General features: G+C 37.0%; 1 protein-coding gene across 1 annotated transcript; it reads left to right on the top strand.

Annotated features, from left to right (window-relative positions):
* Positions 1-5,171: 5,171 nt before the first annotated feature.
* On the top strand, positions 5,172-7,850 carry LOC128869734 (uncharacterized). The gene is made up of 3 exons (XM_054112338.1): positions 5,172-5,177; positions 5,226-5,721; positions 5,809-7,850. Exons 1-3 carry the CDS (start codon positions 5,172-5,174, stop codon positions 7,848-7,850), a joined length of 2,544 nt encoding a protein of 847 aa, XP_053968313.1.
* Positions 7,851-17,391: the final 9,541 nt, after the last annotated feature.

The raw sequence follows: 17,391 nt of genomic DNA, 5'->3' as shown, positions 1-17,391 counted from the left end.
CCATGAGCAGCGAGGAGTCACTCCGGTTACTCCTTGACGCCCATTTTCCGACAAATCCGGACTCGCTTAATATCGGCTGGGATAGGACGCATAGCACTCCACACACCCACCACCGCTGGCTGACTAAGGTCTTTGAATAGTACTTCAACAATATTATAAACAACTGGAATATTTTTAACATACAAGTTTCTTAATCTAAATTTAAACCACTTCATTTACAAATCAATCCAATATACAATATTTAACTTAACTATAATAATAAGAAGAAAAGAAGCAGTAGGAAAAGAAAAGAAGGATTTAGAAAAGAAAAAAACAAAAGTAGTAATAAGAGAATTTAGAGAGAAATGGAATGCGCTAATTTAATGCAATCAAACACTTTTAAAATAATTATAGACTTGTGCCCTGAAGTTAAATCTGTTAAGTCCAGCCTTAAGAGTGTCGGGTAATGAGTTCCACACTTTAACAGCGTTAGTGAAAAATTACCTAGATGATGGTAGGTAATGAAATTTTGGAACGATGAATTTGTTATGTCTGCGAGACCTTACTGGTATCAAATTCTCTGTCAGATAGGGAGAAGACCTGAATAATATAAGTTTGCACAAAAATATGCAATTCCTAGCAGACAAATAACTATTAAGGCAACAGCCCAGTAACCTTGATCCGAAGGCAGAGATATGGTCATATCTGCCAATCCCATATACATACCGCGCGGCGTTATTAAATGCCACATTAAGTTTATGGCAAGATGTGGAGTCGAGTTTGCTGTATACCACCCCAGAGTAGGTAATGAGAGGCATAATTAGCTGGAGAACTAATTTGCGCCAGGTTTTCTCTGGCGTGAATGTTGCAGAGACTCTCAGCTTTCGCAATGTAGCATAAATAGCAGGTAGTAGCAGGTAAGTTTTGTGTTAAGAATAAACCCCAAATTGTTTACCTTATCCATAAAGGTTGGGGAACTTTTACCTATCCACAATTTAGGGATATTGTCAACATGCACAACACTATTACATAAAGGTAAGACATATGACTTTGACGCGTTCAGACACAAAGAGTTTTCATTAGCCCATACAGAAATAGCAGACAAATCACTGTTTATTTTGAAACATAAATCTTCAACGAGACCAATACGACTGGACAAGTACAATTGTATATCATCAGCATACGCATGGACATTCACGTACTGACAAACGGTAAAAACTTCATTGACAAAAAGACTGAATAAAAGTGGACCAAGGATAGACCCCTGCGGAACACCAGTTTGTACGTATCTAGACTGAGATGTTAATTTACTGGGGTAGCTGGCCATGAGCTTCACCGCACTGTCTTTGAAGCCGAAATAGTGTTTAAGCTTCAAACATAATTATTTGCGATTCTCTGAGTCAAATGCTTTAGAAAAGTCAAGTAAACAAAGTAGAGTCAAGTCTCTGTTGTCAAAACTAATTCTAATGTCGTTCAGTATTTTAACCATTGCAGTCGAGCAACTGTGACTTTGTTTGAAGCCAGATTGTAGTGGAGAGAGTAGACGATTGTTCTGTACAAACGATGAAATTTGCGTGGCCATCAAGTTTTCGCAAACTTTGGAAAATGTAGGCAGTATGCTGATAGGTCTATAGTGACCAGCATAAATAGCATTTGCCTTTTTTGCGACTGGGAAAACTAATATATAGCCTTTTTCCATACTGCTGGGAAACATGAACTAGTCAAGCAATGGTTTATTATATGGGTAAGGGGTCCTATTATATATTGGATGACTATACGGACGAATTTTAGCGAGATGCCACCATCGCCTACAGCATTAGACTTTATTTTGGATAAAGCTTTCAGGACATCTACCTCACTAATTGTCAAAAATTGAAACTGTTCTTTTAGAGTAGCACAAGGTGAGGACTCTTTTAAAATAGGAGTACAATTTGTTTTCTTACCAACACTAATAAAGTAGTCATTAAGTTCATCAAGGCCAATCTCACATTCGGAACTTTCCTTGCCATGAATTTTAAATTTTTTTAGGTTGCGCCACAGTTGGCTTTGCAGTAATTATCCACTGATTTGAATAATTTTGAGCGATCAGCAGAAGATGATAATTTAATTATAACAGCAGACGCAGTAGAGTTGCTCTGCTTACGCAGTCGAAAGGCGGAGGAAACTTGTGGCGCTGGCATGTTAAGCGTGTGACACAGGCTACCAAAAATATTGTCAATATTCTCACCTTCCATGTGCGGCAAGCCGTTGATGATGAGATCGGTAGAGACAGCTTGGTTTTGGCACTCATCCACCTGAGTCTTCAATAGCGCAATTTCACCCTGTAGTTGACCATGCAGTTGGATTTGTGCTTCAGCTTTCCCCACGCGTTCTTCCATTATTTTCATGGCTTTCCGCAGATTCGCCATCTCAGCCGCAATTTCGCCAAACCGCTGCATCACTCGCTCTTCGGAAGTTTTCACACTTTCGGAAATCTCTTCGATAATACTCCTTCTCTGCAACTCGAGTTGCTCCTCTATCCGCTCAAGCCAGAAAGGAGGTGGTGAGCTCCCTTTTTTCTCCCCTTTAGAAAGAATGCTCGCGCTGCTTTGTGGAGTGGATACCGTTTGGCGTGCAATTTTTCCTCTGGTGGTCATTTTTTAAGGTAACTTAACTTTAAAAAGTTCTATCTATATATATAAAAATGAAACCCGTTTTCCTTGGTCACGGCATCACGCGTGAATGGCTGTACCGATATCACTAACTCTTTTTTTGTTGTATTTGTTATTATTAGGAGAAGGTTCTTACGGAAAAAATATTAAGAAAATCTCTCAGAAATATTGAAAAATATACATTTAATTTTGCATATTTTAAAAAACGCGCGTAACGAATGTCAATGTCATTCACATCCATAGAATATATTAAAAGAGCATCGTTTGTTCGGAAACGTGATTACTTAATTAAATTCGAGCATCATTTGTTCGGAAAAGTGGTTACTCAATTAAATTCTAATTAAAAAAAAAATCTGTGGTAATCTGTAATAGTGATGTGCCAACTCGGAAAAAATATTACTCGATTTAACTCGAGTGAAATCCAATCATTTATTTAAGTATTTAAAATAATATTTACTATCAATTAAACTATTTTTATAATCAGTAATCACAATATTTTCAAGAAAATAAGATAATCAGTATCACAAAGAATATTTTTTCCTTAGTTAAATTATATGCTTGAATTTTTTTTCGAACTCGAGTTAGAGAGAATTCAAGTCGAGTAGATTCGAGTTACGTCCAACTCGAGTACACTCGGTTTTTTTTTTGTTTTGTTTGGTTTTAAAGACTAAGAAGATTTTTGTTTGCTAATAAGTGTTTGTTAATCACGGTAAGTTCACAACTTCATATTTGTTTTTAGTAACTTTTGGTGACTACACAATGCTACAATTTGGTATACATGGTTATATGCCAGAAAATGTATGAGAGCTTTTTATTTTCAGTTGGATTCTCGTTTTTAACAATGCCATCAACCAGACGGCCACCTTGAAATACGGCAAGTCAAAGAAATATAACAGCAAATCTAACTGATGAGCAACGCGAAGCGCGAAATGAACTTGAACGGAATCGATATCAAGATAGAAATGTTGTGTTTAATCCCCACAGAGCTGCATTCAGTTATAATGTGGCAATTGATTACAGTTCAGAGCAAATTGTTGCTATTGGACTAATGAATATTGTGTGTCCACATTGCAAGGCATTGAAATTCAAAAATGAAGCCCCTGGATTGTGTTGCGCCAGCAACTAAGTCAAATTGACGCCATTGGTACCGCCACCAGAGCCACTACATTCATTGGTTTCTGGAATTGGCCCAGAATCTTATCATTTTTTGACTCATATCCAGCAGTACAATAATTGCTTTCAAATGACATCATTTGGGGCAACAAAAGTTATTCGAGACAATTTTATGCATACTTTCAAAGTAAGTAAGTAAAGCGTTTTTCAGTAAGAGCGCTTCAACTTTTTTTTTGAATAAAACACAAACGGTTTGACTTTTTTAACTAATTTGTTTTTATTATCGAGTTTGAACATATACATTTAAGTATGAAATTCGATTTCTTTTGCATGACCACCGCGTGCACGTTTTACGAAGTCCAATCGTTGAACCCAATTTTCGACCACTCTTTTGCATAAATCGGCCGAAATTCCAGCAATTTCGCGTTCAATATTGGCTCTGAGCTCACAAATCGTCGCCGACTTGTTGCTGTAGACCAATGACTTCACATAACCCCAAAGAAAATAGTCTAGAGGCGTCAAATCACACGAGCGCGGCGGCCATTCGACCGGTCCATTTCTGGAAATAATGCGCTCATCGAACTTACTCTTCAACAAATCAATTGTAGCGTGTGCTGTGTGGCTTGTGGCCCCGTCCTGTTGAAACCACATGTCGTCTAAGTCCATACCATTCAATTGCGGCCAAAAATAATCGTTTATCATGTCGCGGTATCGATTTCCATTCACAGTAACGTGGCGATCGTTCTCGTCAACGAAAAAATATGGGCCAATTACGCCGCGGGCATGTAAACCGCACCAAACAGTGATTTTTTCGGGATGCAACGTTGCCTCATGAATCACGTGTGGATTGCTTTCTGCCCAGTAACGCATATTTTGCTTGTTGACAAAGCCATTGAGCCAAAAGTGAGCTTCATCACTGAAGATGATTTTTTGGCCGTAATGCTCTTAAAGTAGCAGCAACAGAACGATTATTTTCATAAAAAATTTGCACGATTTGCAATCGTTGCTCAAGTGTGTAGCGTTCCATGATGAAATGTATACTAATGAAGTTTACAAATGACAAGCGAAAAATAAAAAATATTGCGTCGTTCGTCCTCCCTATCGGAAAAAAGTTGAAGCGCACCTATTGAAAAACGCCTTGTAATGCCAAACATTTTTTTTAGTTTTAGCTGGTGCAAAATATGTTGAGTCAGTGATGTGTTTATTTTGTAAACAATAAGTCTAATACATAATAATAGTCTATAATCCAATGACTTAATCAGCAACATTTTATAACATGTTGTATTTCATAGTGGCATGAACAAGGTGTTCCAATACTTGGTAAAGCCTACTACCTAAAGCTGCCATGGAAGGCTGTTTAATGTCAAGGTTTAAAGTAGTTTTAATTTGAAATGATGTAACGTATTGTGGCAGTATTTTGCGAGCCACATGGTGGTACAATTTGCTATACAATTACCTGTATACATATTTATATTCTTGCAGATTCAGGGTCAAATATATCATCAAACAGGTTCCTTATTGCCAGTGCCTGGTGAAGACTATAAATTTTTGCAAATATATTTTATGGGCAATTCAGCAAGAGAAGTCGATAAGCGTTGCGCACACAACAACTCAGTGAAAAGATCCATTATGGAACAACTTAAAACATTTTTCCATCAACACAATGAATTAGTTGCATTATTCACAACTGCATTAGACCGCATGCCATCAGATAATCACAAAATTGTCATCAGAGCCGATAAGACGCCTGCAGAACAACATGCTGGACGTTTTAATGCGCCAACAATTGATGAAGTGGCTATTGTCGTCGTGGGCGAAAATTTAGAAAACCGAGACATTGTTTTACATCGGCGGAACGATCAGCTTCAGCGTGTGTCTGAAACACATCGATCATATGATGCCTTACAATATCCTATCTTATTTTGGCAAGGTGAAGACGGCTATCATTTTTCAATGAAGATGATAAATCCAGTTACAGGTAAATTATTAAAAATATGTTTACTACATTAAAATAAATGTTTACTAACTTAAAATTTATATTATTAACACAAAAAATTGTTTACAGGTGCTAACACGAACAAAAAAGTTAGTTCAATGAATTATTATTCATACAGACTGATGGTTCGGGAAAATGAGGACAATCACATCTTAAAATGTCGGCGTCTATTTCACCAATATTCGGTGGATATGTATGTGAAAGTTGAAACTGAACGATTGATATTTATCAGGTTGAACCAGGCAAAACTCCGTTCCGAGGAATACATTCATCTTCGGGATGCCATTAATGCTGATGGAAATGCACAGAATGTTGACAGAACAACTATTCTCCGAGCAACATACGTCGGAAGTCCGCGTCATATGCATGAATATGCTCAAGATGCTATGTGCTATCTACGACATTATGGCACACCAGATTTGTTTATCATATTCACATGCAATCCAAAGTGGACAGAAATTCAACAAGAATTATTTACTAGCCAATCACACGTTGATCGCCACGATATCACTGCTAGGGTGTTCAAAATGAAATTAAAATCACTCATGGATTTTATTGTTAAGCATCGCGTGTTCGGCGAGATGCGCTGTTGGATGTACTCAGTTGAGTGGCAAAAACGCAGATTACCACATGCACATATCCTCATTTGGCTGGTTGAGAGGATAAGACCGAATGAAATTGATCATGTGATATCAGCAGAAATTCCTGATTATAATGAAGACCCACTGTTACATGAGGTTATTACAAAAAATATGATAAATGGTCCATGTGGAATATTAAATCCCATTTCTCCGTGTATGGTTAAAGGAAAATGTTCAAAACGCTACCCAAGACAATTAGTAGCAGAAACTATTACTGGAAATGATGGATATCCACTTTATCGGCGCCGATCCATTGATGACAATGGAAAGTCAACAATAGTCAAAGTAAATCGACAGGACATTGAAGTTGATAATCGTTGGGTTGTCCCGTTTTCGCCATTACTCTGCAAGGCATATAAAGCACACATAAACGACGAATTTTGCCATTCCGTAAAATCTATCAAATACATTTGCAAGTATGTGAACAAAGGTAGTGATATGGCTGTCTTCGGAGTTGCTGCCGAAAATTCAAATGATGAAGTCACTCAATATCAAATGGGCCGCTATGTTAGTAGTAACGAAGGCATGTGGCGTATATTTTCGTTTTCTATACATGAACGACACCCTACTGTTGTTCACTTGGCCGTACATTTGGAAAATGGTCAACGGGTGTATTTTACAGATGCAAACGTATTACAACGAGTTGACAGGCCACCATCGACAACATTAACCAGCTTCTTTGAAATGTGCCAGAATGATGATTTTGCCAGAACGCTACTTTACTCCGAAATGCCAAGATATTATACCTGGAATCAATCATCAAAAAAATTCCAACGACGAAAACGAGGGCAGCCAGTTCCAGGTTATCCACAAGTACTTTCCACCGATGCACTAGGCCGTCTTTATGCAGTCCATCGCAGTCAAGACGAGTGTTTTTATTTGCGTTTACTGTTAGTCAATGTTCGTGGTCCAACATCATTCCAACATCTGCGAACAGTTAATGGTGTATTGTGTGGCACATACAGAGAAGCCTGTCAACATTTGGGATTGTTAGAGAACGACACTCATTGGGACCACACTCTCGAAGATGCTGTGATTTCGTCAAATGCTAAACAAATACGAACATTATTTTCTATAATTTTGTCTACATGCTTCCCATCAACACCGACTGATTTATGGCATAAATACAAAGATCATATGACGGAAGATATGTTGCATCAGATGCGTCTTAGAACATCGAATGCAGATTTACAAATGAGCGAAGAAATTCACAATGAAGCATTAATTTTAATTGAGGACATGTACTTGATGCTTACCAACAAAGTATTTACACAAATAGGAATGATAGCATCCAATCGCCCAAGGCACAACTCATTTGATCAAGAATTGGGACGCGAAGCCCAATACGATTCCGAAACATTACGAGAAATGGTTGATAGAACAGTTCCCCTTTTAAATCAACAACAAAAATATGCCTACGATACGCTCATGAAAGTAGTGAACGATGGAATTGGCGGAAATTATTTTTAGATGCTCCTGGTGGAGCTGGGAAAACGTTTTTGTTATCATTGATTTTTGCCACGATTCGATCGCAAAATGGAATTGAACTAGCCCTAGCTTCATCAGGTATTGCAGCTACGTTGTTGGAAGGCGGTCAAACAGCTCATTCAACTCTCAAGTTGCCGTTCAACCTTCAAATAAATGAAACTCCAACTTTCAACCTTTCGAGGAATTCTGCCATGGCCAAAGTGCTGCAGCAAACAAGATTGATCATTTAGGATGAATGCACGATGGCACACAAAAAATCTTTGGAGGCATTAGATCGCTTAATGCAAGATTTACGAAATAACAAAAACCAGTTTGGTGGTGCAATGATACTATTGCCAGGTGATTTTCGACAAATATTGCCAGTTGTTCCACACTCAACGCCAGCTGATGAACTAAATGCATGTTTGAAGTCGTCCCTTTTTTGGAAATACATTAAAACACTTAAATTGAGCATAAACATGAGAGTCGAATTGCAGGAAGACCAGTCTGGAGAAATGTTTTCCAAACAACTGCTCGATATTGGTAATGGTAATATTGCTGTTGATACATCATCTGGATACATTACATTCCCTACCAATTTTTGTAACTTTTGTGAATCAAAGACCGAACTCATGGAGTTGGTTTTCCCAAACATTGCTCAAAATTACGTAAATCACGTTTGGTTAAGCGAACGTGTTATATTGGCCGCATAAAATGTTGATGTGAACGAAATGAATTTTCAGATTCAAGAGAAAATAGCTGGCGAATTGGAGAATTACAAATCAGTTGATTCCGTTACTAATGAAGATGAAGTTGTCAATTATCCAACAGAATTTTTAAATTCGCTGGAATTTCCCGGCTTACCACCTCATAATCTGCAAGTAAAAATCGGATCACGTCTGTGTAATAGCAACCGGCTTGCGGTGAAGAAATTATTGTCATACCTAGGTACTTCGCATAGTTTGAGTATGGGACTTGTTGATCATCTATGTATAGTGGTATATGTTGTATTTTAGTGTTTGTGAGTAACATTGAGTAATGACTGCGGTTTTTTTAATAGTTGGAGTACTTTTTCATGCGGCAAGTTGCACGTTGGACGTAAAATTTTGAACTTCACTATCTAATTGTTCCTCCTTAACTATTTGTGCTGCATTATTTTTGCAATTTTGTAGAATTTTCTTGAAGTAATGCCAATCTGTGAATCGGTTACTCAATTTGTCCATATGTTCTTTAAAAATTATATGCTCGCTGAGAGACAAAAATATTGGTGAATGATCCGAGTTTACATAATCACTATCTTCAATTTCTAGAAAGTTTCGAGATATTTTGTTAACTATGAAGAAATCGATTAGGTCAGGCATTTTTTTGGAATCAGTTGGCCAGTACGTTGGTTTGCACGTTGTGACCGCATCACATCCAGCAAGTTGCATTGCCTTATGTAATTCTCTTCCTTTCGTTGTAGTTAGTCTTGAACCCCAGTATACGTTTTTAGCGTTAAAGTCTCCACCCATGACGAATCTATTTTTATATCTTTTTAATAGCTTATAATATTGTTCACATTTGATCTGGTATCTTGGGGGGCTGTATAGTGCGATAAGCGAAAGGGGGTTTTGATCTTCATTAATGGTTACTGCTGTAACTTGGAACTCATCATCAGAAACTTTTTCTTCTTCGAAGTGCTTGATGCAGCTTTTTATTATTATTGCACTACCCCCACGGGCACAATTGCTTGGATGAATCACATGATAGGTTTCATAGTTTTTAATTTTTATGTTTGATTGCGTTGTGAAATGCGTTTCAGATATCATACAGACATCAACATTTTCCGAATTGAGTACAATCTCCAACTCATTTTTGTGCTTTAGTAGTCCATTCGAGTTCCATAAAAGTATTTTTAGGGTTTTAGACATGGTTAGATTCTGATAAGAATATCTGAAGTTTAGATAAGCGTATTTCCAGTGCTTTATTGAAATCCATTTGCTCATTTAGTTTCTGTAGTATCTGTGCTAGTGCATCTTCAGAGCAAGCAGTATTAGTAGTGTTTTGTTTTAGAACATGTGCGTAAGTAAGTTGTTGTGGGGTCTGTTTTTTTAATGTATAATTGCAAGCCATTGATTTCTCAGAATTTTCTTCATTAATTTGGTTGGATTTCCTTGTATAGGGAGCTGAAAGTTCTTTTTTTTTCCTGTCCAACTTTTTGACTGCGCATTTTTTGTAGTTCTTTTGGTACTATACACCCTCTATAACTGGCTGGATGGGCTTCTCCGCAGTTACAGCATTTTGGTTTTTCTTTTTCGAGTTTATTGCAGTCAATGCTTAGGATTTACATAGTTTGCATTGTGGTATCAAATTTGATGATTTTACAGGTTCGATCGAGACAACTGTGTTTAAAATAGTTTTAATTTCGTATATCTTTTTTACATTTTCCATGGAGTCGAATGTTAACAGAAACATATCTAAAGGCTCCTTGGTTTTCCATTTTAGTTTATTGTGAGCACTTAGTGCATTAAGACCTTGTTTTCTTAAATCTTCTACGATTGCTTTGGCTTCACAGGAATGGTGTAGTTTTTTAACTACGACTTTAATTGGCCGCGATTGTTTGTTCTCAAAACTGTACCAGGAAATATTTTTAGTGTAAAAAGTTTTTGATAATTTTCTATAGTCTTTAATTGAAAAGGTGTTGACTTTATATACTCCATTATTCAAGAGTTTTATCGTAAAATTTTCTTTCGACTCAGTTTTTGTTAATGTATATAACTGTTGATAATTACAATCTCCAGATACCATAATAGGTGGTGGGCGAGTGTTTCCTTTAGTTGGTTTAGAGGGCAAGAGGTCTTCATAATTTGCTTTAGAAAGTTCCGGAGATGGCTCTGCCTTTCTCTTCTTTGCTGGTCTCTTCTTCAAAATCCAGTCGGTTTCGCGAGTAAGTTCTTCCTCATCAGTTGAGAAGTGTGCTATATCACTCGTTTGGAAATCCTTTGATTGGACGGATTTAAGTTTCGAATTTTCAGCTTTTAGCTCGATTATTTCTTTTGAAAGGTTTTTACACATTTCTTCCATTTTTTTCTAATTTTTTGGTGAGTTCATTAATAGTGGCTCGATTTTGTGACGTATTTCCACCGCCTGGTGGAGGCGTTCTTTGTAAACTCATTTTTATCTAAATGGCAGCCCTATTCCAATTGGTGTCGATAATGCAGTTTGATAATATTTACAGATTTGATAGCGCATAGATGGCGTACCACACCAGTAATTTATTTTGATTTACAAGAACAGCTGGTGGTCGCTCTCCTTGTTATGCCGAAAATGTTTCTGTTAGCAATGGAATGCGGTGTTAAAGAAAATCGCATTGCAGTGATTGCAGTGCATAAGTGTAACGGCTGAAGTGACAGAAAAAGAAGTGGTTGTTCTCGCGTGATTCGAACCAGTTCAGCCATTCTGTCCGTTCAAGAAAGAATTCGCAGAAATCCCCTTAGAAAGCAGAAAACATGTCCAGGGAAATGAATGGTCATGTTTTGACCATGTTTTGTAACTTAAGTAACTTCTTCGGGGGCACGCGGTGAACGGCCATGAAAATATTATTTTCTCAGATTTTTTTTTTTTTTTTTATTGCAACTAGTTCATAAATATTTACAAATGACTAACAAGCAACTTAATTATGATAACATTACACAATTTTCACTCTACATGAGATAAAGCATTTCTATGGAGGTATGAGATCGCTAGGTTTAGTGCGTCGATCCCTGTATTAAACCGTTAGTTTCAATTAAATTAAGTGCTTCTTCATTGATGTGGTTTAATAGTCTTTCTTTGTTGGCAACTGCAATCTTTGCGATTTCAGTGTTAACGGAGTTTATTTTAAGGTCGCACTCAATGTCGGAACTTCTGCAGTACCATGGTGCTTTGACAATGCACCTAAGGACCTTATTTTGGAAGTGTTGGATTTCGTTTTTCGTACTTTGACTGGCGCACCCCCATAGCTGCGCACCATAACTCCATACTGGCCTTAGTATCTGCTTGTAAATTAACAGCTTGTTTTCTATCGTGAGAGCTGATATGCTACCCATGAGCCATTGCATGTTTTTGAGTTTGATGTCCAATTCTTGCCTCTTTTTCTTGACATGCTCTTTCCATCGAAGTTTGCAGTCAAGTGCCATACCTAGGTACTTCGCATAGTTTGAGTATGGGACTTGTTGATCATCTATGTATAGTGGTATATGTTGTATTTTAGTGTTTGTGAAAACTACGTGTACAGAATTTGTTTGGTTAAGTTAGTATTAATTTTAAGGAAGTATTAATTTTAGTTTAAAAAGCAAACCTGTGTGACAAACTTTATCGAATGCCTTTGCCACATCGAGGAATACGCCAGAACATACTTTTTTATTTTCGAGTGCTTTTTCTATTTCGTGCGTGATCCTGTGTACCTGGTCGATTGTAGAATGTTTACTTCGAAAACCAAACTGATGTGTTGGAATTATTTTTTTTCGTTCTATTATTTTATTGAGTCTTTTAATCAACAGCTTTTCAAACAGCTTTGAGATCACTGGTAGGAGTGATATAGGTCTATACGATGAAACTTCGTGTCCAGGTTTGCCTGGTTTTTGGAGCATAATAACCTCCGCAGGTTTCTAGAGAATAGGAACGAAATGAAACTTAAAAGATGCATTCATTATGCTAGTGAGAATTTGGATGCTTTTAGGGAAGCTGCTTGATTATTTCTGCAGTGATTATATCGAAACCAGGGAATTTTTTATTTTTTAGGATTTTAATTTCTCTTTTTAGTTCGGCGCTCGTGACTCGTGGAATTTCTTCAAACTCTTGGAGCACGGATGTAGACAGGCTTTCGGATGTTGCCTCATGAGGTGTAAAAATATCAGCTAGATAATCTGCATATAGTTCTGCTTTCTGAGAATTGTTATTAGCCCATTTTCCTTCTTTTATCTTGAGTGGGGGACAGTGCATTTGTGGCCTTTTAAGGTACTTTGTGCATTTCCATAAAGAGTAATCCATACGACGATAGTTGGACAATGAATGCAAGTTACGAGAAAACCCATCATTTTTAAACTTCTTTATTTTCCGACTGAGGTCTTTGGTCATTTTGTTTAGCCTAGTTTTATCTATTGGTGCTCGTGTTTGATACCACTTACTGCGAAGTTTTCTCTTTAGTGAAATAAGATCTCTGATGGCCTTTGGGTATTGAGTAATGACTGCGGTTTTTTTAATAGTTGGAGTACTTTTCCATGCGGCAAGTTGCACGTTGGACGTAAAATTTTGAACTTCACTATCTAATTGTTCCTCCTTAACTATTTGTGCTGCATTATTTTTGCAGTTTTGTAGAATTTTCTTGAAGTAATGCCAATCTGTGAATCGGTTACTCAATTTGTCCATATGTTCTTTAAAAATTATATGCTCGCTGAGAGACAAAAATATTGGTGAATGATCCGAGTTTAGATAATCACTATCTTCAATTTCTAGAAAGTTTCGAGATATTTTGTTAACTATGAAGAAATCGATTAGGTCAGGCATTTTTTTGGAATCAGTTGGCCAGTACGTTGGTTTGCACGTTGTGACCGCATCACATCCAGCAAGTTGCATTGCCTTATGTAATTCTCTTCCTTTCGTTGTAGTTAGTCTTGAACCCCAGTATACGTTTTTAGCGTTAAAGTCTCCACCCATGACGAATCTATTTTTATATCTTTTTAATAGCTTATAATATTGTTCACATTTGATCTGGTATCTTGGGGGGCTGTATAGTGCGATAAGCGAAAGGGGGTTTTGATCTTCATTAATGGTTACTGCTGTAACTTGGAACTCATCATCAGAAACTTTTTCTTCTTCGAAGTGCTTGATGCAGCTTTTTATTATTATTGCACTACCCCCACGGGCACAATTGCTTGGATGAATCACATGATAGGTTTCATAGTTTTTAATTTTTATGTTTGATTGCGTTGTGAAATGCGTTTCAGATATCATACAGACATCAACATTTTCCGAATTGAGTACAATCTCCAACTCATTTTTGTGCTTTAGTAGTCCATTCGAGTTCCATAAAAGTATTTTTAGGGTTTTAGACATGGTTAGATTCTGATAAGAATATCTGAAGTTTAGATAAGCGTATTTCCAGTGCTTTATTGAAATCCATTTGCTCATTTAGTTTCTGTAGTATCTGTGCTAGTGCATCTTCAGAGCAAGCAGTATTAGTAGTGTTTTGTTTTAGAACATGTGCGTAAGTAAGTTGTTGTGGGGTCTGTTTTTTTAATGTATAATTGCAAGCCATTGATTTCTCAGAATTTTCTTCATTAATTTGGTTGGATTTCCTTGTATAGGGAGCTGAAAGTTCTTTTTTTTTCCTGTCCAACTTTTTGACTGCGCATTTTTTGTAGTTCTTTTGGTACTATACACCCTCTATAACTGGCTGGATGGGCTTCTCCGCAGTTACAGCATTTTGGTTTTTCTTTTTCGAGTTTATTGCAGTCAATGCTTAGGATTTACATAGTTTGCATTGTGGTATCAAATTTGATGATTTTACAGGTTCGATCGAGACAACTGTGTTTAAAATAGTTTTAATTTCGTATATCTTTTTTACATTTTCCATGGAGTCGAATGTTAACAGAAACATATCTAAAGGCTCCTTGGTTTTCCATTTTAGTTTATTGTGAGCACTTAGTGCATTAAGACCTTGTTTTCTTAAATCTTCTACGATTGCTTTGGCTTCACAGGAATGGTGTAGTTTTTTAACTACGACTTTAATTGGCCGCGATTGTTTGTTCTCAAAACTGTACCAGGAAATATTTTTAGTGTAAAAAGTTTTTGATAATTTTCTATAGTCTTTAATTGAAAAGGTGTTGACTTTATATACTCCATTATTCAAGAGTTTTATCGTAAAATTTTCTTTCGACTCAGTTTTTGTTAATGTATATAACTGTTGATAATTACAATCTCCAGATACCATAATAGGTGGTGGGCGAGTGTTTCCTTTAGTTGGTTTAGAGGGCAAGAGGTCTTCATAATTTGCTTTAGAAAGTTCCGGAGATGGCTCTGCCTTTCTCTTCTTTGCTGGTCTCTTCTTCAAAATCCAGTCGGTTTCGCGAGTAAGTTCTTCCTCATCAGTTGAGAAGTGTGCTATATCACTCGTTTGGAAATCCTTTGATTGGACGGATTTAAGTTTCGAATTTTCAGCTTTTAGCTCGATTATTTCTTTTGAAAGGTTTTTACACATTTCTTCCATTTTTTTCTAATTTTTTGGTGAGTTCATTAATAGTGGCTCGATTTTGTGACGTATTTCCACCGCCTGGTGGAGGCGTTCTTTGTAAACTCATTTTTATCTAAATGGCAGCCCTATTCCAATTGGTGTCGATAATGCAGTTTGATAATATTTACAGATTTGATAGCGCATAGATGGCGTACCACACCAGTAATTTATTTTGATTTACAAGAACAGCTGGTGGTCGCTCTCCTTGTTATGCCGAAAATGTTTCTGTTAGCAATGGAATGCGGTGTTAAAGAAAATCGCATTGCAGTGATTGCAGTGCATAAGTGTAACGGCTGAAGTGACAGAAAAAGAAGTGGTTGTTCTCGCGTGATTCGAACCAGTTCAGCCATTCTGTCCGTTCAAGAAAGAATTCGCAGAAATCCCCTTAGAAAGCAGAAAACATGTCCAGGGAAATGAATGTATCGATCATATTCATGCCAAGACTAATTGGAGACGATCTCCACATGAAAGCTTTCCGTTGCTCAACTGGTCATGTTTTGACCATGTTTTGTAACTTAAGTAACTTCTTCGGGGGCACGCGGTGAACGTCCATGAAAATATTATTTTCTCAGATTTTTTTTTTTTTTTTTTATTGCAACTAGTTCATAAATATTTACAAATGACTAATAAGCAACTTAATTATGATAACATTACACAATTTTCACTCTACATGAGATAAAGCATTTCTATGGAGGTATGAGATCGCTAGGTTTAGTGCGTCGAGCCCTGTATTAAACCGTTAGTTTCAATTAAATTAAGTGCTTCTTCATTGATGTGGTTTAATAGTCTTTCTTTGTTGGCAACTGCAATCTTTGCGATTTCAGTGTTAACGGAGTTTATTTTAAGGTCGCACTCAATGTCGGAACTTCTGCAGTACCATGGTGCTTTGACAATGCACCTAAGGACCTTATTTTGGAAGTGTTGGATTTCGTTTTTCGTACTTTGACTGGCGCACCCCCATAGCTGCGCACCATAACTCCATACTGGCCTTAGTATCTGCTTGTAAATTAACAGCTTGTTTTCTATCGTGAGAGCTGATATGCTACCCATGAGCCATTGCATGTTTTTGAGTTTGATGTCCAATTCTTGCCTCTTTTTCTTGACATGCTCTTTCCATCGAAGTTTGCAGTCAAGTGCCATACCTAGGTACTTCGCATAGTTTGAGTATGGGACTTGTTGATCATCTATGTATAGTGGTATATGTTGTATTTTAGTGTTTGTGAAAACTACGTGTACAGAATTTGTTTGGTTAAGTTAGTATTAATTTTAAGGAAGTATTAATTTTAGTTTAAAAAGCAAACCTGTGTGACAAACTTTATCGAATGCCTTTGCCACATCGAGGAATACGCCAGAACATACTTTTTTATTTTCGAGTGCTTTTTCTATTTCGTGCGTGATCCTGTGTACCTGGTCGATTGTAGAATGTTTACTTCGAAAACCAAACTGATGTGTTGGAATTATTTTTTTTCGTTCTATTATTTTATTGAGTCTTTTAATCAACGGCTTTTCAAACAGCTTTGAGATCACTGGTAGGAGTGATATAGGTCTATACGATGAAACTTCGTGTCCAGGTTTGCCTGGTTTTTGGAGCATAATAACCTCCGCAGGTTTCTAGAGAATAGGAACGAAATGAAACTTAAAAGATGCATTCATTATGCTAGTGAGAATTTGGATGCTTTTAGGGAAGCTGCTTGATTATTTCTGCAGTGATTATATCGAAACCAGGGAATTTTTTATTTTTTAGGATTTTAATTTCTCTTTTTAGTTCGGCGCTCGTGACTCGTGGAATTTCTTCAAACTCTTGGAGCACGGATGTAGACAGGCTTTCGGATGTTGCCTCATGAGGTGTAAAAATATCAGCTAGATAATCTGCATATAGTTCTGCTTTCTGAGAATTGTTATTAGCCCATTTTCCTTCATTTATCTTGAGTGGGGGACAGTGCATTTGTGGCCTTTTAAGGTACTTTGTGCATTTCCATAAAGAGTAATCCATACGACGATAGTTGGACAATGAATGCAAGTTACGAGAAAACCCATCATTTTTAAACTTCTTTATTTTCCGACTGAGGTCTTTGGTCATTTTGTTTAGCCTAGTTTTATCTATTGGTGCTCGTGTTTGATACCACTTACTGCGAAGTTTTCTCTTTAGTGAAATAAGATCTCTGATGGCCTTTGGGTATTGAGTAATGACTGCGGTTTTTTTAATAGTTGGAGTACTTTTCCATGCGGCAAGTTGCACGTTGGACGTAAAATTTTGAACTTCACTATCTAATTGTTCCTCCTTAACTATTT

Source organism: Anastrepha ludens, chromosome X, assembly GCF_028408465.1.
Source record: "Anastrepha ludens isolate Willacy chromosome X, idAnaLude1.1, whole genome shotgun sequence".
Taxonomy (NCBI): Eukaryota; Metazoa; Arthropoda; class Insecta; order Diptera; family Tephritidae; genus Anastrepha; species Anastrepha ludens.
The sequence above is the reverse complement of the archived record's forward strand: the minus strand, read 5'-3'. Positions and strand labels throughout refer to the sequence as shown.